Source organism: Plasmodium inui, assembly GCF_000524495.1.
Source record: "Plasmodium inui San Antonio 1 unplaced genomic scaffold supercont1.7, whole genome shotgun sequence".
In the NCBI taxonomy this organism is placed as follows: Eukaryota; Apicomplexa; class Aconoidasida; order Haemosporida; family Plasmodiidae; genus Plasmodium; species Plasmodium inui.
Window position 1 is genome coordinate 52,857 of NW_008481841.1, and position 27,157 is coordinate 80,013.

General features: G+C 45.7%; 6 protein-coding genes across 6 annotated transcripts; 4 read left to right on the forward strand and 2 right to left on the reverse strand.

Annotated features, from left to right (window-relative positions):
* Positions 1–802: 802 nt before the first annotated feature.
* Positions 803–5,419, reverse strand: C922_02045 (kinesin family member 11; the record flags this gene model as incomplete). The annotated part of the gene is made up of 2 exons (XM_008817644.1): positions 803–4,780; positions 5,132–5,419. 2 exons carry the CDS (start codon positions 5,417–5,419, stop codon positions 803–805), a joined length of 4,266 nt encoding a protein of 1,421 aa, XP_008815866.1.
* A 3,230-nt stretch (positions 5,420–8,649) lies between these two features.
* On the forward strand, positions 8,650–9,844 carry C922_02046 (40S ribosomal protein S11; the record flags this gene model as incomplete). Its single annotated transcript, XM_008817645.1, has 4 exons — positions 8,650–8,673; positions 8,991–9,190; positions 9,349–9,519; positions 9,754–9,844. 4 exons carry the CDS (start codon positions 8,650–8,652, stop codon positions 9,842–9,844), a joined length of 486 nt encoding a protein of 161 aa, XP_008815867.1.
* Positions 9,845–12,554: 2,710 nt separating this feature from the next.
* On the forward strand, positions 12,555–21,758 carry C922_02047 (hypothetical protein; the record flags this gene model as incomplete). Its single annotated transcript, XM_008817646.1, has 10 exons — positions 12,555–19,580; positions 19,721–19,792; positions 19,935–20,011; positions 20,097–20,163; positions 20,303–20,349; positions 20,507–20,578; positions 20,740–20,782; positions 20,913–20,986; positions 21,187–21,489; positions 21,677–21,758. The coding sequence occupies 10 exons, from the start codon at positions 12,555–12,557 to the stop codon at positions 21,756–21,758; spliced, it is 7,863 nt and encodes a 2,620-aa protein (XP_008815868.1).
* A 384-nt stretch (positions 21,759–22,142) lies between these two features.
* C922_02048 (26S proteasome non-ATPase regulatory subunit 9) lies at positions 22,143–22,868 on the reverse strand (the record flags this gene model as incomplete). The annotated part of the gene is made up of 1 exon (XM_008817647.1): positions 22,143–22,868. The coding sequence occupies one exon, from the start codon at positions 22,866–22,868 to the stop codon at positions 22,143–22,145; it is 726 nt and encodes a 241-aa protein (XP_008815869.1).
* A 569-nt stretch (positions 22,869–23,437) lies between these two features.
* On the forward strand, positions 23,438–25,511 carry C922_02049 (hypothetical protein; the record flags this gene model as incomplete). Its single annotated transcript, XM_008817648.1, has 2 exons — positions 23,438–23,539; positions 23,676–25,511. 2 exons carry the CDS (start codon positions 23,438–23,440, stop codon positions 25,509–25,511), a joined length of 1,938 nt encoding a protein of 645 aa, XP_008815870.1.
* Positions 25,512–26,020: 509 nt separating this feature from the next.
* On the forward strand, positions 26,021–26,671 carry C922_02050 (hypothetical protein; the record flags this gene model as incomplete). Its single annotated transcript, XM_008817649.1, has 1 exon — positions 26,021–26,671. One exon carries the CDS (start codon positions 26,021–26,023, stop codon positions 26,669–26,671), a length of 651 nt encoding a protein of 216 aa, XP_008815871.1.
* Between the last annotated feature and the right edge of the window lie 486 nt (positions 26,672–27,157).

Consider the following 27,157-nt stretch of genomic DNA (forward strand, 5'->3'; position numbering starts at 1 on the left):
GGGCTCCACAAATTAGCACCAACCATAGGTGGCACAAACCCGTTAACCGCACCTTCGCTCGAATGCGGAAGAATCCCCGCACGGAGGGTATAGTGTGGTCATCCAAAAAAATCACAAAAAAAAAAAAAAAAAACACAGTAGAGAATAACGGCAAAGGAGCGCCACAGTAACGTCATGTTTACGCCAAACGTTTTAAGCTTAAAAATTTTAAAAAACTAAAAAAAAAAAAAAAAAAAAAAAAAAAAAGGGAATGATGGAAGCTGCACCAAATGGGCTGTCCATCCAATTTGCCAAAATTCCAAGCCACCACACATTTTGGACGGTTCCACCAAATGAGGGGAGGGGTTGGGGCAGAACCACTGTACGAAAATGTACGTGGCTACTAACACAGAAAAAACAACGTGAACCACAGGAAGACGCGGGACGTATGAAGCAAGGCCACCTCCGTTCTTAACAAGCGACAGGTGGATGTACGTCACAGCGGCATGAAAGTGTGAAAACTATACACAGGAATAGCGAAATGCACGCACTCTTCCATCTTGACGATTCAACATGAAGGAGGTCCCCGTGCGATCAAATGGGGGTGACCCCTCGAGGGAGAGAAGACTTCCATCGAACCGACCAAATGGAAGTTTCCTCTTCTCAGCCATTAAAAAAAGGAGCGCTAAATAAAAAAAAAAAAAAATTTTTTTTTTTTTTTTAAAAGGTAGATATATACATAAACAAGTGAGGTAGGCACGCGGGATGAGCGGGACGCCTCTGATAAATCTCTTTTTAATTCACGCCAAGTGTGACACTACCGCTAATCCTGCGACTTGCGAAGAAACTTGATTCCCCTGCCTTTGTGAACGTCCTCCTTCAGTCTCTTGGGGGCTGGAGAAGTCTTTCTAGACCCCACGCTATTCCCCAGAGGCTTTATTTTCGTAGTGGGATTCCTCAATTCGTTGGGCGTGAGGTACAGTTTCCGCCCCTGCACAGCTTCAATGGTTTTCTTCTCCTTCCTGTTGCAATCTGACAACATCTTCGAGCTTCCATTGTCCAAATCTGCTTCTGCATCAGCTGTGGGGAAGAAGCCACTTGCTTTTTTCTGACTCTGTTCATGGGGTGTCCCTTTCCGCATGACGTTCCCAGAGGCTGCGGACGAAGTGGAGTTCCCATGGCCGGTTGTAGGGAGGACGTCATTCACATGAGGGGAAGAAACGGAAAGGGATGGTGGTACTACTGGAAGGGCTGTAAGACGAGAGGCAGGAGGTGGTATGATGATGCCCCCACCCCCAATGCTGTCTCCCCTGGACAACTCCATGCTCCCACCTCGATGTCTCCCAAAGTTGTTTTCATTAAGAATAAGGCTTAAATTTTCATCGATTTTATCAAACAGGCACTTAAAGTTTATATTTTTCTGGAGGGAGACATCTTCGATTTGTTTGAGGACCTCTTCCCTCACCTGGCCGTAGTGCAGATCGGCATAGGGGTGGCGAAAGTTAGGCGGTAGGTCTGTCGTCTCGGAGGCATTACCGAGGGGATCTACGCCAGGCATATTGGCCTCACCCGATGTTGCATCACCCAAGTGGGCGAAGGTTTCACTGGCGTGGGAGCGGACCCTTTCAATTTCCGCGTCAATGTCCTTCCCTTCACACTTCAAGGGGGTATCCCAACTGGGAAGCGCCGCGAACTCATCATTTTGGTCCGCTTCATTGTGGTCAGCTTCATTTTCGCGAAATCGTTGTAGCAGTTCGCCGGCGTACGAGTCACATTTGTTAAGGTGTTCCCCATAGTTTCCATTACACAAGTTAACCTCTTCCATGTGTCTCACCGCGAATTCTTTTATCTGCTTCTTCCTATCGTCGAGTTCGTCCCTTTCTCGCAAAACTTCTCTGGAGAGGTCACTATAAAGCACCTCTTTTTCTTTCTTATTATTCGACGTCTTGACTTCAAGCAGCTTTGCTATCTTCGCAATAGTTTCGTTGTTTCCCTGGATAACGTTTCTGTACGTGTCTGTAATGTTCTGCACGTTCCGCTCCATTCTCCTTTGCTCAGTGGCAAACTGGCTGTGCACGTCTGTGAAGACACAATCTAGATTCTCATAATAGGAGTTTACTTTTTTCTGCACCAGGTCAGCGGACTGCAGGCAATCCTGATGATGTTTATCAGATCGTTTCTCATGATTCTGAAAAAATGCCTCGAGGGTACCTACCGAGTGAGTAATCATTTTTTTAAATTTACTTTTCGATTCGTCGTGTAGCTGGGTAGTCAATAAATGTAGCTTCCTATCGACTGTGTCATTCATTTGTTTGACATTTCTTTGGATCACTGTTTTGATTTCCTCCATGACTCGGCTCTCAAAAAGGTTCATATCTTCCCTGATGCTTGTTGTGTACGTCTCCAGGATTTTTTCTTTTCGTTTGTTTAAGCTGGACTCGAAGGATTCATAATCACTTCGTAGCTGTTTCACCAAATTGGTTAACTTCTCCCATTCTTCATTCAGTCTCTCTACTTTTTTTTTCATGTCTTTTTTTAACTTCTCAAACGAACACTTTAAATATAGATGTAGTAACTGGCTAACGTTTTGCATGTTCTGGATGGTCTCCTTGACTGTGCTCCCTTGGGTGGAGTGATAGCTCTCGACTTCGCTCAGTACCTGTCGTGCTTCATCGCACTGCGCTAGATCTCGCAGCGCGGTTAGCATGGCCACTGTTTGGGGGCACTTCGGCTGGGGAGTCTTCTCCAATGAATCCGGCGAGTCGGGGGAACCACACGGTTGATTAGAAGCGGGGCAACCACTCTGCTGAGTCGAAAGGGGGTCACTGCTTTGCCTGTTCGCTACATCGACCAGGTCCACCTTGCAGGCTTGGAACTCTCGCGTGATTTCCCCCAACTGGAGAAAATAATTCCGATCATGCTTCTCCATAGAGTCTACCTTGTCGAGGAGAAAATTGAGGAGGTGTTTCTCCCGCAGGAACGCCTCTCCGTTCAGTTGCTCCAAGTGGTCCAGAGATTTCATGATGCCCTGTTTCCCCAGCACCATGTCTCCCTTGGCCTTCCCAAGCACGGTCGTGATGAGGCTACAAACCTGATTCAGGGTGGAGTAATCTTGGTTCTTCTTCCTTCTCAAGTTAGAAATCTTTTCTCGAAATAAGGATGATATTGTCTTCTGCGTCTGGGAGAGCATATTGACGTGCTGTTGGTACTCCCCCTTGGTGTGGTGGAACTCTGATAGGAGGAACCTCGTGACGCATTTCTCCTCGGAGAGCTTGTTTACCAAAATGTCGTGAATCAGTTGGATGTTCCTACACTTTGAAAGGACGTCCTTCATCATGTTCACAATCTGATTCTGCACATCATCTGTGTAGTCCATCTTGTTGAGAAGTGTTTTAATTTTTTTACTTTTTTCAAAGAGGATCTTTTCCTTCTGTAGTAAAATTTCTCTATTCTTCTTCAACCTGTTCTGTATATTGTTGTATTCCTCATTGTCGAGATAGACTCCTCGTTTTTCGCGACTTAAATTTAGTGCATTTTTTAACTTCTCTATTTCGTTGTTTAAGTCTTTTATTTTTAACTGCTTTGTCGTCTTCACGTTGATCTCAGGTCTGTTTTTAATGTTCTTCGCTCGAAAGACATAATCTAGTGTGCTCAACGTTTCGTCAATACAGAGAGAAGATGGAGAAATGGTTGCCACGATGAACGTTTTTGTTTTTCCTCCTAGGGAGTCCTGTAACAGACGGGTCAACTTAGAATCTCTGTATGGGATATACGACGAGTTTTCAATCAAAGCATTAATCACTCGACCCAGAGTTAGCAACGACTGATTTATGTTGCAACTTTCCTGCTGTCTAACTTTTAAATTGCCATAGGAGCTCTTCAATGCGTTTTCGCTACCAGCCAAGTCCACTAAATTGAGCTTCCCAATCTTCGTAATGCTCTCTCCATCACTGTTGAGATCCTTCATGATCAGCGTGATGGCGAAAATGGAGTGGCTTCGGCTTGACTTTTTATTGTATGACGTTTCCGCGGTTCTTCTCTTCTTGATAGCCGAACAGATTAGGTAATAAATCTCTTCAAATGAATTTATACACTTCTCCTCCAGCTTGTCGACATTTAATCCTTTGTTTTTGTTTGTTGTGTCTTCATATATCTTGAGTTTATTGGACTCACTGGAGGTGCTGAGGAGGTCGCACAATTCTTCGTTATATATTTCTAGGTAGCTCACTTTTATGACGAAGTCGTAGGAGTTCTTCTCTACATTATATATATCCGCTGCGCTGTTTCCTTCTCTTTTTTCCTGCGGGGACTCGAATAGTTCGCTTCTCCGTGCCGACCCACGTCTGGAGAGGCCCTTCGGCGGGGACAGCTCGGTGGCCCCATGGGGAACAGGCCCCCCTAGGGAAGGAACAGGGGCGCTGGATGCAACGTCTTCGTGGGATTGAACCCTCGCCTGGGATGCAACTCTCGTGTGGACTTCCTCTTCCTCGCTTGAGAAACTACTGCGGCGCCACGAAGTCTCCTCCTCGTCGTCCCCCCCTAGCAACCTCGTCGATTTGTACTCCTTTCTGCGATTTAAAATGTCGAAGATCCTCTTCGCGACGCGGAAAATGATCCCCGTGTCGTCACTGTCACACAGCTCGTAGTAGTAGTTTATGTCGCTATTCATGCTGTCGTTCAGGTCAATCTTTTTATTCTCGTTGTGCTTCAGGTGATCCAGGATCTTCCCTTCCATGGTGTACGTCTTCCCGGTTCCCGTCTGTCCGTAGCAGAATAGCGTGCAGTTGAACCCTTCGAGGACCTAAGAGGGGGATCGCAGTGAGGGGGGAAAAGTAAGTAAAGGGGGGAACGGCAATTAAGGGGGAAATGGTGGTGACGAGAGAAAGCGCGGTGAAGGGCACACGCACAAAGGAATTCCCACCACAGGACAAGAACGACATGTGTGCACGTCTGCCTTCCCCCTTGCAAAAAACAAAACTAAGGGGGGGTTAACAAATTGGGATAGACACCCAAGGAGGGAAAAACATATCGATCGTAGGGAAGTGGAAGTTTTCCTCCCCTGAGCAGCTGGAGACAGCACCACACGTCACCACTACACAGCACTACATAGCACTACATAGCGCTACACAGCACCACTCCATGAGGGCATTACCTCATCGACTATTCTGAAGACATAATTATTAAACAACGTTCTTTGATCCACGTCCTTGTCGCAGGCATAGTCGAAGCTGTACTTCTTCTCATAAATCTCGTTGTTCCTATTCAGAGTTAAGATCACTTCGTTGTCCTTTATCTTGACGACCTCCTCGTTGTTCACGTCATTTTTCTCCTTTTCATTTAGGGGTCTGCACCGAACAATGACTTTTATGTTAACACAGCTGGCCTTGTCATTTTGGTACGAATTCCTCAGCATTGTACTTTGCTTGGCTCTTCCGTCCATGCGGATGGCGCGGGAGTGGAGACTGGTGTGTGCGCCTGCGAATTTGTGTGGCCACCTGTCAGGCGTGTGTGTGTTTATTCTCCCAGGGTAGTCCCAAACCGGAGCAGCAAGCTTCTTGGAGAAAAGGGCCCTCTCCAGGCAGTCGCCGTATCATCATTACGCGAACGGCCATTCACAACAAATGAGCACTCTCACGTGTTATGAATTCTCATAATTGAGGTACAAAAAGAAAAAAAGGAGGGTGTTGTATTGGGCAGGAAAAATGAGGTGGAGAAACACAGCAGGCCAAAAAAAAAAAAAAAAAGAAAGAAAACTCTCAATGGCAAAGGGGCAAAATATTCCCAGCGAGTGGGCCAAGAAGGAAATAAATAGCGCAAGCACAAATTGGTCTTTTCAAATGGGCCTGAGTTAGGGGCAAACTCGCCAACATTCTCGTCCAAGTGCACTTCTCCGCCAATTTGCTCTCAAACCGAGCAAGGCACAAACGCATCGGTCGACACATCCGTCACACATCGGTGAACGAATTGGCCAATTATCCCTTATGCTGCTTCGGAGCCTTAAGTGGCTATACATCTCATCGCTTTAAGAGGAATGGCCCAACCTGCATAGCAACGTTTAGGCGTAGCTAGAGAAAACAAACCACAGGGGCAAAAAGGAAAAAAAAAAATGTCTAAATTTGCGCACTTGGCTAGTTTGGCGGAACTCCCACTTGCCCAAGCACAAATTACACCTGTGAGCATTCTAAATCGCGGCGGTCTCGGATGCGTTGGAAAAAACAAAGGGGCTGTTAGCACGTGCTGAAAAGTGTCGCGTAAGTTCCCCGTTCGCGCAAATACGACCCAGTTTGCGCTAAAAAAAGGAAGAGGTCGGTAAAAATGGAGAGCACAAATGGGAGATAACTTTCGTTCTTTAAAAGCGAAGAAGATGATCTTTTCTCCCCTACAAAGGGTGCACAACGAGGGAATCAAAGATTTCTGCCAAGTGAAAGGGTCAGCCATGAGAAGGCAAATGCGCACCGGGAGAAAAAGGCGTTCCGGCATTGCACATGCAGGTATCCAGATGTGAATATGTGATGAGGTGAATATATGCAGATAAGGATTTTTTTTTCTTCTTCTTTTTTTTTTTTTTTTTTTTGCGGGTGATGTGCTTGTCTATTTTTAACTACCGCCTTTATAAGGCCCACTTGTAATGACACATTTTTTGTTCGCGTAATGCCCACATTTGGGGTCGTACCAGTGCATGTTTAGAATGTTCAGCATTTCGTTCCGCCATTTTTCTTGCGCATGAGGAAAGATAACCATGTGGTCCTACACCTTTTTGTACACTGCCGGGTGCACCTTTTTTATCATTTCTCTTTGAAGTCACGTACAGCACAACAAAGCTTACAACGACGGTGAAGAATAACCCCCGGGAACGGGGGGGGAGGGGCGATTCATTAACGCTGAGTTGCCTATCTGCATGTTCACTGGGCGCAGTTAGGGACTAACTGCTTTGCCTTTTTACCAGCATTTTTTTACCTCCTCCGGTAGTCTCACAGAATAAGGCTTATTTATAGAGGATTTCTGCCTCCTAAACGGAAACCATTTTGTGCCTTTTGAGCCTTTTGTGGGGGGGGGGAGGGATGATGGACAACCCGGTGATGCTCACCGGGGGAATCACCTAACCGGTGATAAGCAAATATTCTAGTGTGGAATACATAAAGGAACATATGCTCACTTATTTGATTTGGCAGCTGCCTCGGATGGGAATGCTAACCAAAGGCACAGCCATTTTTTTTTGAGTCTTTTTTAAAAGAAGAAACGCGGGAAAAACCACGTTATAGGGAAAATAAAAAAGCAGCCTAACACATGAAGATACCGCGCGGGCCAATCGAGGCATCATTTCGAGTCCAACATAGATGCTAGCTCGTTTGCTCAGCTGGAAACTTTTCAATTAAAAATATGAGGAAAGGAAGGTTCATTTAAAATTGAAAGGGGGAATTGTAACATCGCTGCGTCTGTTATTTCCAGGCAAGTTGGTAAATTTCGTTTGGTTAATTTTTTTTTTTTTTTTCAGCACATTTTTGCTTATAAGTAGCCCCTGAATTTGGCATCGAGAAGGACAACACACCTCACAAAACTGGAGTTTCCTTTTCGTATTGTGCCACTTTTTAGCTTTCTTAAAAATAAGTGACAAATAGGAGAAACATCCTACTCGTATTTGCGACGCGGGAACCTTCAGGCAACAATTTCGCTTATGCAATGGGCACAGTGCGTTGCCTATATGTATGTAAATGTACATGGTTTGGCCTGCGTTTTGTGCAGCTGATTTAGTTTCCTCTACTCTTCTTTACACTACATTATTATCATTTTTATTTTTCTGGGGACACATTTGATTCGTCAAGCGTATGATAATACTCCTGATGGTTTCCCAAATGTTTCAAGGTATGCCTCCAAAAAAAAAAACCCAAACGCGGCAATAGGCGTCAGAGGCGACTAAGGGGTTACGGCGTTTTTTCGTAGCGGAGTGTTAAACAGAATGTGGACATATTAGCAAAAAAAAAAAATTAACATTAAAACGAAAGGAAACTTTTATCGGCTTTTTAACTTATTAGCCATTTTATGATTCTTCATTTGGAACGAAGCAGTATGGTTCATATTATTCCTCTTTTTAAGCAGAGCAAAAAAAAAAAAAAAAAAAAACCAGGGCTACCACATTTTGTGCGCAGTGACCGGGGAAAAGAGGCCATGCGGATTTTCCTTCACCCTACGGTGCTAGTGAATTAAGCGCCCACGACATGACACGATACGCGTGACATGGCGGCAAATGGGATGGCCCTACCGTGTTAAATTATTAAATCGGTTACTCCGCCGGGGTGAGAACGCCCTGTTAGCGAAGAACCATGTGCGTGATAATGCGCAGGCGCATGTAATGCATACCATAGGCGTTATAGATAACCGGAATTCTCATTTTCGTTCGTTCTTTCCTTCTTTTCTTTTTTCCCCTTCTTTCGCTCTTTCGCCTTTTTTCCCATCGCAAAAATTTAAAAAAGATTCGATTTTTTTCTTTTCGCTTAAACAAATTGCAGCAACGAAAGCTTTCAAGAAAAACAGTGTTCCCCCTGAAGCAAAAAAGGAGCAAGCAAAATTGACGCAACGCATAACGCGTTAAAACATACATCGCCTGTAAACTAAACTGAGAAAAAGCTTTTTCAACCATCCGTACCAAACTCTTTCAACTACTGAGATAACATGGCAGCAACTTTGGATGTTCAGGTAAGTTAAAAGTCAGAGGAGATTAATCAGAGCATTATGTATGCAACATTGAGTGGGGACTTATGTGGGCATCCAAAATGAAAATAAAGTGAGATGGGGATTTCTCAACAATTCTTGATGGGCACACTTGCTATGACTTTACATTTGGAAACACCTTTTGGCTGTTTGGAAAAATGAGAAAAAATCCCCCATATTTGCCTGAACGCTTCAGGCGAAAATGAACAAATGCTGAGCTTGTCGCATTTTATAGGAAAAAATGTTCGACACCCGTACAAAAATAATTTTTTTCCCCCGTTTTTTTTCTTACTTATGCTTAGCATGAGAGGGCCTACCAAAAGCAGGAGGGAGCAAGTTTTTTCAACTCCAAGAAAATAAAGAAGGGCTCCAAGAGCTATACGAGGTATTGGAAAAAGGTCGGCTTAGGATTCGCCACCCCGAAGGAGGCCAAAGAGGGCGTGTACGTGGACAAAAAGTGCCCCTTCACCGGAAATGTTTCCATCAGAGGGCGTATATTAAAGTAAGGGGGAAAAACGAAAAAAATGGACCCAACGGCTGGGGTGTGTCTTTACGTGGTCGTTGCACGCGCGCCAAAAGGGAGAGAGGCAGTTGATATCTCTTTACCACCCGTTTGCCGCCTCGAAATGGGAGTGTTCATTTTTTTTTTTTTTTACACAGGGGTATGGTAATTTCGAGCAAAATGAAGAGAACAATTATCATAAGAAGAAATTACCTACACTATGTAAAAAAGTACAACCGATTTGAAAAGAGACATAAGAACATCCCATGCCACTGCTCTCCATGTTTCGACGTGAAGGAAGGAGACATCGTCACCGTCGGACAGTGCAGGTAACACAATTTTTTGCGCATTGGGCGCGTTGCGTAGTCTATGAACTGAACAGTTTACTTATGTACAAAACGCTGCTTTAATTTAGAACAGAGACCTTTTGCATTCCTTTTTTATTTTGCGGCAACTTGTGTGTAAAATTTGGATTTTATACATACTTTCGAGTGAAGCACATATGCTTCCACTTTGCACGTTTTAATTTTTTTCTTTTTTTTTTTTTTCCACCAATTTTGCAGACCCTTGTCCAAAACTGTACGATTCAACGTGTTGCATGTGGAGAAGCACCAAATCTTTGGAAGTGCCAGAAAACAATTTGTTCTGTTTTAACTACACGGAGTATAGTGTTTACGAATGTATACCTACATGTGCGAATGAGTAAAAATTGCACATTCTATATTTCCTGTGCACACGGCGTGAAACGTTTTATGAAATGATTGCAGAGGTTTTTCCCCTTTTTTTTTTCCCCCATTTAAAGATAAATTAACTGAAAGGCTAGTAAGCATATAAGTATAATTAAGTATGAATAAGTACCAATGAGCGCAAGTACGGCTGTATACGTACGTGCTCATAAGAGGGACATGCCCAAATTCTGTAAATTTGGGAGTATTCCGTTCAAGGGGTACATCCCCCATGAGTTGCGCGCCTTGCTTTCATAGCCCATCCTGCGTTGCTAAAAATGCGTAAAAGGTGTAACCCAGGGGGGGGTAACCCGTTTGAAATGCCTCAAAAACGGTACAAAATTTCGAAAAAAAATATACGTAATGGACTTCTTCTTGTGATGAAGTATACCCCCCTTTGCAATTCACCAATGGGGACAGTACCTCGCCATAGCACTGGCTAGGCTAAGGAAAAAAGGCTACACGCTGGGTATACCTACGCTCGCAAAATTGTGTACCTCCCAATTGAGCAAATTTTATACGAAAATAAAGGTAACAACCATACGTAATCGCTTTTTTTACATCTTTGCTTCGCGCAAAAGAGGGAAAGCTCTGGGAGGAGCAACATACTCCAGCTTATACATGCGCCTTTGTGCAAATCGGGATGTTGGGCAATACTTATATATGACCATCGAAGTTGCCGCAGATTGGACATGTTTTCTTCTTTTTTGTTTGTGCGAGGAAGGCCTATTGGGGTGAGCGATAGACGTGTCACTAAAAATTCAATCACGTAAAATTTTAAGCTAAACTACGGAGTATATCTCTCTACATTTGTTAAACGTACAATGGGACATTTTTTTTTTTTTTTTCTCACTCGTAGGTGTCACATCACCTAAGAAAAGGATGCAACGCATTCCAGACGCACAAAATCGGAGGTGATGATCCATTCGTTGATTGAAATCATACGGAGTATGCAACGGGACTGCCGAAAAAATGTTTTCCAAGCGGGGACGTTGCTGCGTTTTGCGGTCATTTTGCATATTCCAATTAGCTATCATTTTGCGTACCCCGATTTGCTGTCATTTTGCGTACCCCGATTTGCTGTCATTTTGCGTACCCCGATTTGCTGTCATTTTGCGTACCCCGATTGATGCCCATTTTGAATACTCCTACAGGTGCCCCCTGGTGTACGCCTATTTACCTGTGCCTTTTTTGTGCACTCGCCCTGTTATGCCTACCCTGGGCATATATCCTGCGTTCACCACCGACTCAGTCCTTGGTTCCTTTTTCCCGAGACCAAGATGAACGATCACCTGAACGCGGTAGAGAATTAAATTGCACATTAAACTTATCCATTCTGTAAACACGCTTTTGCTTTTTTAGGTTTATATTTGCGCGACCAACGCGTTGCACCTGCTTTGTTCCTCTGCCCTACTTACCATGTTTGCATTTTTTTTTGCATTTTCTTTCTGCGCCTTTGCCTTGCACTTTTGCGTTTCCCTGGTTTATCATTTTTACTCCATGTGCCTTTTTTTTTTTTTCTTGAGTGCTCAGACTTGCCCAACAAATCGAGCCCCCAGTTCTCCCTTCTGTGACGGTGAATAGCACCAACAGGAAACGAAGTTACATGCCAAATGGGACAGGAGTTACACTCCAACGGTTAAGCAGTTCGTCGATTTTGCACCAGCATTCTTGGCACTGATCTTGAAAAACACCAGCTTCATGTAAACTTGCATACTTGTGTATTCCCCTCCGAAAAGGAAAAAAAAATAAAATAAGCTTCATCATATTTGCATTAATCTATTTTTGCGCAAAGGGAAATTACACACTACCCCACCTTTCTACTTCACGCGTTTTTAACTTTCCCGGGGGATACTGCGTGGACCGATCACTGCCTCGTCGATCCTATTAGTCTCGCGACGACTCGATGAGTTTCTCGCCGACAGGATTAATCTCTCATCAACCAGATTAATCTCTCGCTCACCGGATTATTCACACTTGGCCCCCCTTTTTTACGTACCCTTTCCCCCCCCCCCATTAGTGCATATGCCAACGCAATACGCCCGGCCCACCAACTCCATCCATTCGTGCGTCCCCTCCCTCATGACGCACAGGTGTGTTTTTATTTGCATTTCCAGTAAGTGGCTCTTCAACGCTATGTGCGCGGATTCCGGTGACGTGAACGCATAGACCTACTAACGTCCGTGTCACCCCGGTGAGAGGTGCCATAAGGGCAAACACCAGAACCGCGACGTAAGCGAAGAAGGGAAGCGTTCGTGGTGCAAGGGATTACAACACTGGGAGGGGGAGGTTTTTTCTCACTCGAATTTTTGCCTAGACGATTTTTTTTCTAGTCGATTTTTTTTCTAGTCGATTTTTTGTCTAGTCGATTCTTTGCCTAGCCGATTCACTTCCTATCCGATTCACTTCCTATCCGATTCACTTCCTATCCGATTCACTTCCTATCTGATTCACTTTCTAGCCGATTCATTTCCTACGCGCTTGGTTCTCCGCACGCCTGTGCCTACATAGGAGGGCCAGCTGTAATAGCACCTATTTGAAGAACAAGTGACAAAAAAAAGGAAATAACCCTGTGCGTAGAAAAAAAACACGGAAAAGAAACGACGGCGGAGTGAAGTCCTCCCCCCCCTTTTGTGACAATGCATTCAAGTGCGCCGGATGGACGTACGGAGGACATGAAAAGGGGGCTCGACAACGTGGGCCTGTACAACTTTTACAACAACATCATCCCGAGTCAGTCCATCAGAACGGCGATCTACACAAACATAAAAGGAAACAGAAAAAAGTATTTACTATACGCTTGCAGCAACTACCTCAACGTGTGTTCAGTAGATAAGGATGGCTACACAAGTGACTACAGCAAGCATGCAGTCTTTGCAGAGATCCTAGAGTTGAGAGAATACATCCCAGAAAAGCTAGCTGATTCAGAAACAAAGGAAAATATAAAATCGTATGTTTTTTTACTAACGAGGAAGTACAACTTACTGCTTCTCCATTTCGATGTGAAGCTCAACGATTTTGTAACCATCTCGCAAGTTAATTTACACGAAAGAAATGGCATGAACATAGAAGAAGATATTACTCTCCTGTTGGACGATCGCAACAGGACTCTCCTATTCTATGGGTACAAAGGTATCTTAAAGTATATACACATAGACTATGACGACTATTTTAATTTAAGCCACATCTACACCTTGAGGCTGGATGAGGGCCTGGTCATAGACATCATTTTTTTGAAGTTCAAACAGGGGAGGGGAAGCAGTGGAGGAAGAAGCGGTGGAGCGGGGGAAGGCAAGGATCAAATGAACCCCTTCCAGCTAAGCACCAGCAAGCACAGCACCGACACACATGACGAGTATGCAGCTGAGCCAAACCTCACTGCAAAGGGAGACCCCCACCGAAGCACCACCAAAAAGAGGGGTGATCATTTCACCACTGACTTAAGAACTGACATTAAGACCGAAGGGAGAAGCAATGCCCCGGATGGAACTATTAAACAGGAGAGTAGGAGCAATGTTATCGATGGGCAATACACCACCGTAGAACAAATCAAGAGACAGTACGCAGATAAGACGGCGTCCCTTGATCACGACGTGTCCGTGAACGGAAGTTTCTCGAGAGGCGAAGAATGGGGCACATCAAATCTTGGGTTGAATAAACGGCTCAGTGAATGGACATGCGAAACTGAGAATCAGACTCAGGATGGATCTCCCCAAATGGACCCCTTTATGGATAGTTTTTTTGCGGATAGCTTTTCGGATGACATACATCGTGGAAATAACCGATCGAGAAAAAACAACGAAACGTTTGGAAGTCATCACAAGGCAAGGAAAAAACAGAAAAGCAAAGTAAGCGCCACGATCTGTGTCCTGTATGACGCGAAGAAAAAGGAATCCACTACCTACGAGAGGTACATAAGACTGATCCGTCTATATTCTGTAAATGATGAGCAGCGTCCCAGCAGTTTAAGTGAAACCAGTACATCTATGAACCCACGCGTAAAAAATGGGTTCAGTGAATACGGTTATGTTCAGACTAGTGGTACTTCCTACCCACAAAACAGCGAAGTCAATTCTACAAGGGAACCCAAGGATGCAGAGAAGTGTATCCATCTCATGTACTACAAACCCGTAGTAGTCGACTCAAGCATAAACAAGCTCCTCTGTTTCGCCAGAAATAAGCTCATGTTGGTGGGCTTCCAGTTCATTAGCTATGTTAACTTAGAAACGGACAAAGACAGGAACTTTTTCCTGAGCTCCGAGTTAAGAACCATTCGGTGCATTGAACACTTAAATAGGAATAAATTCATTTTATCCGACGATTATGGGGACCTCTTTATTTTAACTTGTCTGTATGAATCCAATCCGTCTTCGCTCAGAATGAAGAATGATTGTAGTAATGCGGGTATCTCCCCGGCGGTAGGCCCTTCCATGTGCTTCGAAATGGGGGAAATGCGCGAAGGCATCCACCAAGGCCACGACGTGAACGACCGCGTGAGGAGGAGCATCAGCAGTTGCAACAACAGCTACATCAACAGCTGCATCAGCTCCATTACCCTGCAGTTCATAGGCACCTGCTCCAGGTCCAACGTAATCGTCTCCCTCTTCCCCGACATCATCTTTCTGGGCTCCCAAGTCAGTGACAGCTATCTGCTGCTCATGCACAATTATCCTGTATGTGAGTACGAAGACTACAACCCCGTGGAGCCTCCCTCCCTCCCGACCCACAGTGATTTCGACTATCTGCTAAGCGACAGACATGTCGGAGGGGGAGCGGTTGATCATAACTTGTATGATGAGAATGGAGGCTCCCTTGGGGGGCAGCTCCCTAGATGGGATGCAACGAACGGGGCCGACGAGGCGAATGGAGCGAACACCCGATTTTCCCATCTTGAGGGTATATCGCACCACGAAGCCCTTCTCAAGGGTGATGCGTGCTCGGAGCACACCCTGTTCCCCCAAAGCGCTAACGAAAGTTGCGGATTCAGCCACAGATACCAGGGAAATATGCTCCCACACCACAGCTACGACGAAAATGTGATCCGAAACCGCAGCGAATACGCGAGCGTAACGTGTCTGGAGAGCGCCGGTCTTAACACAGAAGAGGGAGGCGCACTTGTACACACCAAAAATCCCATGAAGGAAAAAAAAAAAAAAAAAAAAAAATTTTTCATCGAAATTTTATCGGTCATACAAAACATGGGACCCATCCTAGATTTCTGTGTCGTGAAAAATAAGAATGACGAGAAGGAGATTATCACTTGCAACAGTTATGGACGAACCGGATGTATATCGATCATTAGGAATGGGATGAAAGTAGACATCATTTCAAAGCTCAACTTTGGGAAGATTACCAACATCTTCGTCGTCAAGTATGTTATCCACCTCAGGAAAACTTCCCCCAGGGGGACTCCTGGGGGGGAAGATCGTCCCGGAGGGGGCACGTTACAGAAGAGACACATCCACGGGGATGAGAAGTCACGAGGGGATAAGAATGGATCCCTAAACCCCGATCATCTGAACCAGGAGCAGTTTCCACGAAACGGTATATTTCACACCCATAATGAAGAAAAAGGAAAGAAGAAGCCCCCCCTGAACTTCCAAGCATTCGCCTACTTAAATGAAAAAAACAGTGTCGAAATAAAGGACATCAATTTGTGCTTTCTAAATAAGTATTACTTCCAGAACGAAAACGAAATTGAAGTTTTGAATTATGCTAATTTTATTTATTTTCACATCTTCATCATTTGTTTGTCTTACGGATTTCACACCAAGGTCGTCGGCGTGTGTCGGGAGACACCCGGAGAAAGGGCTGACAGGAACAGACGTGGTGTTCCAAAGGGGGCCACTTCAAATTTCGGGGAACCTCCATATCGTCAGAAGAAGTACCACCACTATGATGAGGAGGAGGAGGACGATGATGATAATGATAATAATGGCGATAACGATGATGATGATGCCGCACCGTTCAACCACACGAATGAGTACTTCCCGAATGATTACTTCTTTCCCTGTGGAAGACCCTCCAACAAGCAGAACCAAATCTGCCTCTGTGAATATAAAGATGTTGACGTGGATCTCAGGAGCAACACTATACACTTTAATGTGTTAAAGAATTTCCCCTATCTCGTGCAAGTCACCAATCGGCACATCAATCTGCTTTGCTGTTTATCTCTAAAGATGGTATACCAGCTAGAGAAGGACTACATTTTTAGGTTCTGCGTATATAATGACTACTTCTATGTTTATTGTGACAGGGGTATCGAAATCTACTCCGTTGAGGAGAAGTACCTTCAGCTTTTACACACCCACGAGGTGAACGAAACGATTAGCTCCCTCGTGGTTTACAAAAGCTTGATGGTATGTGTGCTGAACAGTAGGGAAGTGGTCCTGTTTAATATAGACCATGGGGCCCTGGACCGAATTAGAATTGCGGCTCGGAGGTCTCTAGCGGACGGCGCGTCGCTCGAGGAGAAGAAAAAGGGGCAGCAGCAAAATGAGAAGAAAAACCACGCCCTGAACAAGGCGCTGAACTGCGATGAGAAGCCGAACGGCAGGGGCATCTTCGTCAAGGCCAACCTCTACACCCCCTCGCTGGACTACTTCGTCTTCATATCAGACGTCCAAGTTCTAGACCTTAACGACAACGTGTACCTCTTTGTTGGGTACAGCAACGGGGTTGTGGAATATTTTCTTCTCTGTGCGGATAGGAGGGGGGTCGAGGTAGCTCATGTGGATGATCAGTCAAGAGGCGGAGGCAAAAAAGGAGGTAAAAATGGAGCCAGCAAGGGAGCCAAAAGTGGAAGCAAAAAGAGGGGCCAATCGAAGAACCATCTCGCCCACTCAGAGGGACCACCACATAGGCGCCGAACCCACGATAACCTGTTCCGGCTTCACAAGTCCTACTTGAAAAAAAAAGAGGAAAGCTTACGATGCATTTATCGCGACGAACTCATTAACAGAGAGGAGAAGCAACCGACGCAGAGTTACAAAATTAAAATTACAGACACTATGCAGAAGCAGAAAAAGGAAAAGAAATACAAAAGGGATTTAATCAGGTACATGTCCGAAACGCATTCCAATGTACTTCCCTACTTCAACAATGAAAAAAATGTCTTTACCAATTTGTCCGACTTACATAGCCTATGTGTCAGGGACCAGGAGGATGAAATATTGTTGGATTATGATTTGTTTCACCATGTCTACCCTGAATCGGACACTTTTGTCGGCATGGAGGACATTCTGCAATGGCGCCACTCGGGGAAGGTGCTAGCTGAGGAGGCCGACTCAGGTACAGGCGAATCCACTCGGCGGGGGGGTGGAAACGGCCCCCAACAAGGCGATGCGCACACGGAGAGGAAGGGCAACTCCATTGCACATAGATCGAACTGTAAAAAATGGATATATCCCCGTGAGGGCATCACACAAAAAGATGACCGGATCGCACAACAGGATGAGGACAACCCTCCTGACGACGCGAACCAGTTCACCCAATACAGCCAGTACGTTAAATGTCCAGGCGTACCATCCAGGTTGACGAACAAGCCCTTCAGGAGAAAACTAAATGGTAAAAGCCATCACAAAGAAATGAGTCTCCACCGGAAGAAGGCAAAATACTATTTTCAGTTTTTTCAAATTTATGGCATGTCATCCGAAGAATCTTCTGAGGAAGACGTGTTGAGCTTTCGCACCTTCGAAATGTTAGACACGAAAATGAAGCAGAGGAGGAAGCTACCTCATGCCAGGGAGACTCCAAACTGTGGAAGCAGTTACTGCGATGGGAGAAGCAGCAGAAGCAGCAAGTATATCTTTCGCGATGATGTGCGTAGCTGTCAAGGGGATACGCGCAACAATGTGGCAGGCAAGCGGAACCATCCGGCAGGTAAGCCCACCTCGGGGGAGAGGAAGCGCACCTCCTGGAAGGAGCACAAACCATTGAGCAAAACTCCAACTCTCCCAAGCGCATCGTCTGATTCTAACGCAGATGGCAACGATGTGTCCACTTCAGCAGTGAGGAAGGCCATCGATTTAAACCACGGAATGGTTAGCGATCACTCTGCCTCCGCCTCTACCCACGATGGAAGAAGGAGATCTTCGCACGGAGAGGCGAAGCTGAAGGTTCCCAGGATTTCCACCTCAGTGGACAAAATGAGTGCGGGTGACCCAGAAAGGAAAGGGACAAAGGAGGAGGGATGGACGGGGGATCGCACCTCAGTGACAAGAGAGACGAAGAAGGGAAAGGATAAACTGCACCCGAGGAATGCAAATCTTGGGGGAAGGAAAGTGTGCAAAGAGGAGGAGAGCTCCACTGATGAGCAGTCTGACTGCCACTCCACTGATAACGAGTCTGACTGCCGATTCACAAATGAGCAGTCTGATTGCCACTCCACTGATATCGAGTCTGACTCTCCCCCCACTGATGGAAACCAACGTCGCCGTCCCCGCTCGCGCGGCGCGCCCCACAAAACGGACATAAATAATGAAGAGCACCTGCTGGAAGAAATGAAGAAGAACAAAACGAAATTAACGAAAAGAGAACTGAAGCAGATGAAGGAAAAAGAAGAAATCCTCAGTGACATCTTCCAAAGGAAAATAAAAAAACAATATAACGATGTCTACGTCCGAGAAAAACAAATGGGTTCAGGAAAATATAGTGATGTCGATGCACAAGTAGATGCAGAAATATCATCAGATGCATCTGTGTGTTTTAAAAATCTTAACAACATCCTCTTTGATGAAAAAATGTATCTAAAAAAGTACGTCGTGCAAAGTGAAAAAATCCTCTTAACCAAGAGGAGAAGAATTTCCACATGTACCAAAAGTCCAGTAAGGTTCAAAACTTTTTTAAAAGTTCAGTCGGAAAAAAATCAAATTCATATGAACATGAGTAACCTAACGAAGAGATGCAATTTCCTCTTCGTCTGCTGTGACAAACCTATTATTATTTACTCGACACTGAAGAAGAAATTGTCCATCTCGAAACTCTCCATTAGGAATGTACACCTCGTGGACATGTTTAGCGACTTCAATTATCTGAACCCTTTTCATAACTTTCTGTCATTTAAAAAAAAAAATCAGAACAACTGCTACTTCATCTTTTTCGATGGATATAAAGTGTGCATTTCGTATCTAAACGAGATGAAGAAGACGTTCATGGAGAGAATCCCCTTCCATAGGACCGTTGAGAAAATTGCCTACCACGATGATACGGGTTTGCTAATCACGGCTTGTCCTGTGGAGGAGAAACACAAGACCAACCAGATGATGAAGCAAATCGTCTGCTTCTTCGACCCCTTCCAGAATTCGTTCAAGTATTCCTATATCATTCCCTCCAAGTTTAGCGTCTCCAGCATATGCATTTATGAATTGCCGCCGAGCCCTTCCCCAGGCAGAGGTCACTCTATGGATGAAATGAACCAGATGGATCGGACCAACCGGGACGACCGGCCTGTCAGCCCCCCCGTTCGCACACTGATCTGCGTGGGCACCGCCAATAACAACGAGCGCATCACGGAGCCCTGCTCCGGCCACATATACGTCTTCGTGGCCAAGAAGAAGACCAACCAGTTCGAAATCAAGCACATTTACACGTACAATGTGAACTGCGGCGGGATTACCCACTTGAAGCAGTTCCGCGACAAGATCGTCGCGGCGGTGAACAACACGGTAAGGGGTTACCGCGCTGCACACGTGGCAGACCAGGAAGGCGTACCAGACACATGGGACTTGCCCCTGCCTCTTCTCCGCCGCTTTATTTACGCTGCTTTATTTGCGTCGCTTTATTTACGCCCATTTATTTCCACCAGGTCGTCATCCTCGACATCGGAAACTTTCTGACCAACTTAGGCAGATACATCTACAACTCCAGCAAAGCCATCGTAAGGGACGCCTCTCGGGCACTCATCTCGCCCACGCGCCAAGTTGGCCAAAGTTCACGCCATTCTGCTTAACGTTCACATCATTCTGACCCCAATTTCGTCCTGTTCTCATCACCTTTCTTCCCCCCCCTCCCCGGCGCAGAAAATAGAAAGCAACGATGCCTTCCTGGAGGTGGCCTCCTTTACGCCGAGCTCCTGGATTATGAGTCTGGACGTTGTGTAAGGAACTCAGCGGGTGGTACATGCGTGCTGTGGTGTACTGCCAATTGGGACAACCCCTGTTAATGTTTCCACCCCCCTGCAGAAAAAACTACGTCCTCGTCGGGGACATCATGACGTCAGTGACCCTCTTGTCTTACGATTTCGAAAATGTAGGAAAAAAAAAAAAAAAAACTCTTAGCCTGGCGGATCAGTTTCGCCGTTCGAAGGACCTCTCCCCCCAAAAAAGGAACATTCGCAGAGGTGCGCATCTGATGTGACGCATTTCTTCTTTGTGCCCCCCATTTGTAGGCCATTCTCGATGAAGTGTGCAGGGACTACGCGAACATTTGGTGCACGTAAGTGGATTAGCTAGCCAAAGTAGGCACGTCGCCCCCGTGCACCCTGATAAACCTTCGCGCCTCCAGCTACCCCAACATGCTACCCCAATCATGCTACACCCATCATGCTACACCCCAATTCGCTTCCTTCCTTTCCCGCACCGCGTTTCCACAGATCCGTCAGTGCCCTGTCGGAGAACCACTTTCTGGTCTCAGACATGGAGTCCAACTTCCTCGTCTTGCAAAAGTAAAAAAAAAAAAAAGAGAAAAAAAGAGCACCAAGCGGAAGAAGCACGTCTCGAATTGGTCGAGGAAACCGGCTCACTTATCAAACACTCACCGGGGGCAGAACTCGCCACGCGCTCAATGGACCCGTAATTCCACTGGGAAACGTTTTTTTTTACGCAGGTCAAACATTAAGTTCAACGACGAAGAGTCTTTCAAGCTATCGGTAAAGAGGCGAGTGCCTATGTGCACATGCGTTCGTATATACACATAGCAGTGCTTCCTCATGTGCACATCACATACGTGTGCCCCCGTGTCACTGCATCCATTCCGCCGCTCTCTCCCCCAAACTGCAGTTGGTTTCACAATTCAACCACGGGAGCGTCGTCAACAAAATGTTATCCACCTCCTTGAGGAACCTGGTCGACGAGTACGAATCGGGAGAAGCAAAAAAAAAAGAAAAAAAAAAAGAGAAAAAAAAATAGAAGTAGAAATGGACAAAAAAGGCAACTCTACACGATGTACTCACTTGGTGCAAAGTCACGAAAGAGAATTCACCCTTTCCGAGTTTCACCTTTTCCTCGTTTTACCCCTGCCACGCTTCATCGTCTTCCGTCTTCTCCCATTCAGTGAAGAGCGCCGAAACGAAATTGTGCAGAAGGAGCGAAGCATCCTGTGTGCCTCCAGCGAAGGCTCGATCAGCGGCCTCATTCCGTTTTCCAACTTCCTACAGTTTAAGAGGGCCTTGTGCATCGAAATTGCCATAAACGACAACATATCGTCCCTCGGGAATTTGAGCCACAGCTCATACCGAGAGTATAAAGTCAGCTTGGCCTCCAAAAACTGCAAAGGTGTAGTGGACGGGGAACTCTTTAAGATGTTCTTTTACCTTCCCTTCGAGCGGCAGCTGAAGACGTACATTTACGCCAAATGGTAAGTGCGAACGTGAGGAGGGGCCTTCACGCGGTGCTAACGCGGAGGCGAAGCGGCGTCGAAGCGAAGTGTAACATGAGGAGCAGATCCTCCCGGTGCAGCACATCCACCTAGTGCATGAGCTACGCGCTACTTTATCGGTTGCTCCCGCGCATACTTCACACCGCGCCACTTGCCCTCATCGCAGGATCGCCAAAAAGTTGAATTGCAAGCTCGGGAGCTTTGAACACTTCATTCTTGACATAGAGAATCTGTGCGGCCTTTTGTGAGATCCTCCGGACGAACTTTTGCGCCCCTCCCCCAACACGGGAGATAGCGTTTCGATGAGGAACACTTCCAACAGGTGCGCACAGATATAAATAGTATGTGCACTTGAATAGTGCCATGCGAAATGAACGATTAGACCATCACTCAGTCAAGGCACGCATGAACAACGTAACGTTACTTTCTCCTGACGAGTCAATTCGAAGCTGTTTTGTCTTCCCCCTCACAGACACCCTTTTCTCCTTTCCCCGAATCTGATGTCGCCATCATCATGATGTAGCGACAACGAAGAAGCGACCACTTTGTCTTGTGACGTCTTCCCTTTTTATCGATCCCCCTTTTGTACATCATCTCATCTTGTGGCATCTTCTCACCTGATGGGAATCCCCTTACACTACTACCCCCCTGGTTGGCGTCAGGTGACAGCCAATGTATAACCCATTGGCTGTCTTATTGGGAAAAACAAAATAAAACAGAATCTTCCGCTCTCTCAAAATTTTGACTTTAATTCTGGTGGGATTGTTACTCATGTAAGCTGCAATTCTTTTGAAGATGTCTGCATTGTCCTTTTCATTCCCATTCCCATTCTCATTCTCATCACTTTTTTTTTTTCGTATATCACCGAACTGAATTACATAATCATTTATGCGTAGCCCTGCCTTATGTGAAGGGGAATTCTCCACCATATCATCGATCATGGCAAAGGTACTTCTTTTGGCTTCTTCGATTAGGGCTTCATAATCTGGTGCTGACTCATCATAATCTTCTACGTGACTTTCTGGAGAAGATTCATTCGGGTCATTTCCTTGTTCGTCTTTTCCCTTACTCCTCTGTACTCGTATGATGGGGTGGGATGTGTGAACCTTGTGGAGGTATTCTTCGATTCTTTTGTTCACATTTAAGTAATCGTTTTTTAAGCAGATCACCTTGTTCCTTGCAACTCGGATGCTATATATGTCAATGTCGTTTCTGGGGAACCCTTCTTCATCTATCAGCTTGCCCTTCATGCCCACGCTTTTGTTTTCGGGGGCCTCCAGGAATTCCACATTCTCCTTAATCTCCTGCTCAATTTCGTCTCTCTCCTTCACCAGCGCGTTGAACTCCTCCAGGTTCATTTTGCGCAGGGTGGCAACACTGCTGGCGCGGGATGCGATGCAACGCGTTCACCAATTGGGGAAGCCAACAAACAGACGCATTCACCCTCGGACGCTGTCCGTATATGCCTGCTCGAGACCTCGCCAAACTACGCTGCGAATTAGGTCTCGCACGGGTAAAGAAGAAAAAAAAAAAACACTAACCATACGGGGTACCACTCGTTCGCAAAGGTGTATGGCTCATCTGTTTTAAGCGCTTCGAATGTGATGGAAAAAAAAAGAAAAAAAAAAAAATTCATGCGCTCAGTCCCCGCTGTGCAAATAACAGAAAGAGAACCAAACGTGAAAGGAGAAAATCGTCAACCCGTTCCGATCCACCTGGACCAGAAACAAGAAAAAAAATGGCGATGCCATCGCACCACTGCAAATATATATAGATGCTCTCATTACATACATACGTACGTACATACATAGGGGCCTATGCACAAATTGATAATTCAAAGGCCTGGTAGTGGAGCTTCTGCAGGAACACCCCCCGGAAAAGTTTCTTCTAGACCCCACCCCCCCGCCATCTCCCCGAAGAAAGGAAAATGTTCGGAGATCTCATTCCCTCCATCACCAGCGTCAGGAGAAGGCCCCTATTCCACACCCAGAAGGTTCTCTTTGCGAGTTATACTAACGCGTGTACACATGTGGGAGCGCCGAGATGTGAGCGCTCCGCGTAGAGAGTAGGTAGCGCGTGTGGTTTGACAAGAGCACGTCTATCACGTCCTATCGTTAAGAGAACCCCCCCTGATGACATCCCCGCTTCCCCTCCCCCCTGTACAGCGATTCGCTTACTACCGGTTCCACAAGCGAGTGGGCAAGGGATCATGGAGCAAGTACGTCGAAAGGTTCAAACCCCCAAGGAGTATCGAAAACACACAGAGACTCATTTTCAACTATGAGCCCACGTATTCAGAAAAAAAAGCGTCCTGCAGCTGGCAGTGGCTGCTCCCCAAAAAAATCGCGCAAGCCACAACATCAGACGAGGTTTTAAATGTCTGGGTGTACTATCGACACAAGAGAAAAAAATCGTATCATTATTTAAAGGTTCTGAAGAGGTTAGTCGACGTGGGGACCTGTTCCACCAACGATTGGAGATTCAAATTAATCACCTCCAGAGTACAGAACAAAATTAATACCTTTCTGAATCTCCCTAGAATATGCTACTATTATGGAAGATTAAAAGCCACAGCTCAGTTAGAAGGTATGACTAAAATGATAAGCCATCGATTAAATTGCTATCTTCCTCATCAGTTGATTTTAATTTTGCGAAGTTTTGCCCTTTGTGAGCTGCAAGACAAGGAACTGTTCTGCAGAATTAGGGACCAGCTGAAACCCCACGTGCGCACACTCTCATTTTCGCAATTGTCTGTAATCGCGCAGAGCTATGCGTCCTGCATGATTCACGACTTTCTGTTCCTCAGTGTAGTGGCGGATGAGGTTATGCTTAGGATTAAGCTGTGCAACGAGCGGAGCGGAGGCCGACTCGGCGAGTACAATGCGGGGGAAGAATCGTGGGCAGAATCGGCGATAGAATCATTCGTAGCAGACACTGCTGCTGTCGGGGAAGAAGCCCCTCTAGTGCGCGGCCTCGCCGCGGACAACAGCCTCGTGCAGCACAAGCGGGGGCAATTCTGCTACTACCCCCAAATGGAGAGCCTAGTCGACATAGCGGTCTCCTTCGCAAGCCTCAAATTCCAAAACTACCTCTTCTTTGACTACGTCAGCAGACTCACCATGTACATGCTGAAAGATCCACACAGGAACGTCCTGAATCCCTACCTCCTAGAGAAAATTGCCACCTCATTTTGTAAATTAAAAATAAACGACGTAATCCTATTTGAGCACATTCTCAGACATGTAGCGATATACACGTATGATTACCCTCCCGGAGTTCTTTGCACACTCGGGTATCTCTTCTCGTCCACACTACCACAACACTACGGAGCAATCAACAGGATTTACAAAAAAATGATGCCACACATATATCAAAATGCATCCATTTTAAACATGGATACCTTAACCAAGTTCTCTTCCTTTGTACATAAAGGGACGACAAATAGGAGCACCAAAAAGGAGTTCCTATTTCGAGTAAACGACGTTGTCAAGAAGGCAGAAAATAGATATTCCAAAATGATGTATGATGTTCCTAGGTTGTTGGAGATTCTCTCGTTTCATGAATTGCTGGATCAGGATTCTTTTCAAATTATGTGCAAACATATGCACGGGAATATTAAGTACTTCGAGCCATGTGACTTTAACAGAGCTGCCAGAGCGCTGAACCATGCCAAGAGAAAATTCAATTTCGAGGATGACAGGATCGCAAACGCTCTTGCAAGGAATGTCATTAAGCAACATGATCTGTTTCATATTATCGACTACCACCAATTTTGTAAGGCCATTTTAAACACAACTGGATTGAAGGACACATACAAGATTTCCTTGGTCAAGTATCACAACAGTGTTCCTTTTTTTGGCTTTAATGAATTAACACTGGACGGTGAGGTGCCCATCCAGGAAAAAAAAAGCACACACAGATATAGGAAGGGTACCATCCGTTTTGCTAACAAGAGATTTGAGCAGGAGTATCCCCTCCATAGGGCACTGGCTGACACGTAGGTCGTCCCATGTGAGCAGTTCGCCCACCGAAGTGGGACAGCTATGTGGGGCCCCCATGTGGGGAACCTATGTAGGCTACCTATATGTGGAGGATGCCAGCGGGTGTGGCGGGGAGAGAGGCTTCCTTTTTCCGCGAGTGTGCAATTTTCCCCTTTTTTTTTTTTTTTTTTTTGGCGAAGATCAGTCGGTTAACTTTCCCCCAGCGTTAACGCTAACACATTTGTGTCTCCCCTTTGTGCTCACACATGCCGTTCATCCTTTGCAGCGTCGTTTTATTTTACTTTATTTTATTTCCCCTTAATTTGTTGCAGTTTATTTTGTTTTTATTTTTTCCGTAAAGGCATTTCGGGTGGATGTAGACTCACCCCCGTGGCCGCCAGCAGGAGGTCCCTTCGAGCGCCTAGGAGTTGCACCTGAGCGCGTTTGTACCTCTCCCTCTTTTTTTTGTGCGTAAGTGAAGCGTCTTTCCTCCCCTCTGCGCCAAAGCGTCCTAAACGTCTCAAATCAACATGACCACCTTGCTACTCTGCCTTCTCGCCTGCTTCTGGATGGCCGTATCCACCACGGCCCACATGTTCAGCCACCCCCCCTCGAAAAAGACATTAACAAGCCAGGCGCATTTAAAACGGGCTTCCAACTCCGAGGAGGAGGATAACTATTACATCATGCAGGAGGTACTCAGCGTACCTCTGAAAAGGGAGGACCCCCCCGTCCTCTATGACGACCTGCCGGACAAAATAAAAAACAAAATGGTGGACAACACGGATGTGCAAAAAATAAACAGATTGAAATTCCTCGCTCGAACCAATGCATTCAAGAGTTTCCAAAAAAGTTACGAAAAGGAAAAATCCACTGTGGAGCAGCTGTACAGCCATATGAGGGAAATTATAAGTGTCGCTCTTAGCATCCCCGTGGAGGAAGTGGACCTTCATGACATTAATATGTTGCTTGCCAAATGGAGAATGCTCAGCAAAGAGAGGTTCAACCAAGACGAGGAAAACAACGACGAACGTTACTTTAAGAGCGTCAAAAGGCATGGCGTCCATCCCACTACCATAACTCCTTCCACAGGAATGAAGCATACAAAAGAGATGACAGAAATAAGTGGTCGGGGAAACTCTTTCATTGACCCTGATTACTTCCTCCAGTTGGCTCTCTGACACCGATCGAACCGGGGGGTAGGGACACTGCTACATGTAATGCAACCCTCTTTCAGGTGGAAGGTAGCACCCCTTCTGGTGGATGGCACTGTTAATACCTACGAGCAGCTTTGCACTCACTTCTCCTCGCCCCCCTCACATAAAGCACAACGCGCATCATGGAAGGAACACCCCTTCGGATGCACAAACCGGGATACATACCAAACCTGGTGCTCCTAAAATGGACGCGCACGAATAAAACGACATCCTCTTATTGGACGAATTGTATTTTTGAGCTCTTAACTTTTGTTCACGTGACGCCCGTGTGATATTCTATATAATTTTCCACCCAATGGATGGCGAACTTCTCTTTTTTTTTTATTTTTTTTTTTTTGTCACTCTCTCCCAAACGGGGCACATCCAAAAGATGAATATTAAATTACCTGCGTGTAAAAAAGGGGGTACATCTCTCTGTATTGTGTCCCCCCAGCACAACGATCATTCAAA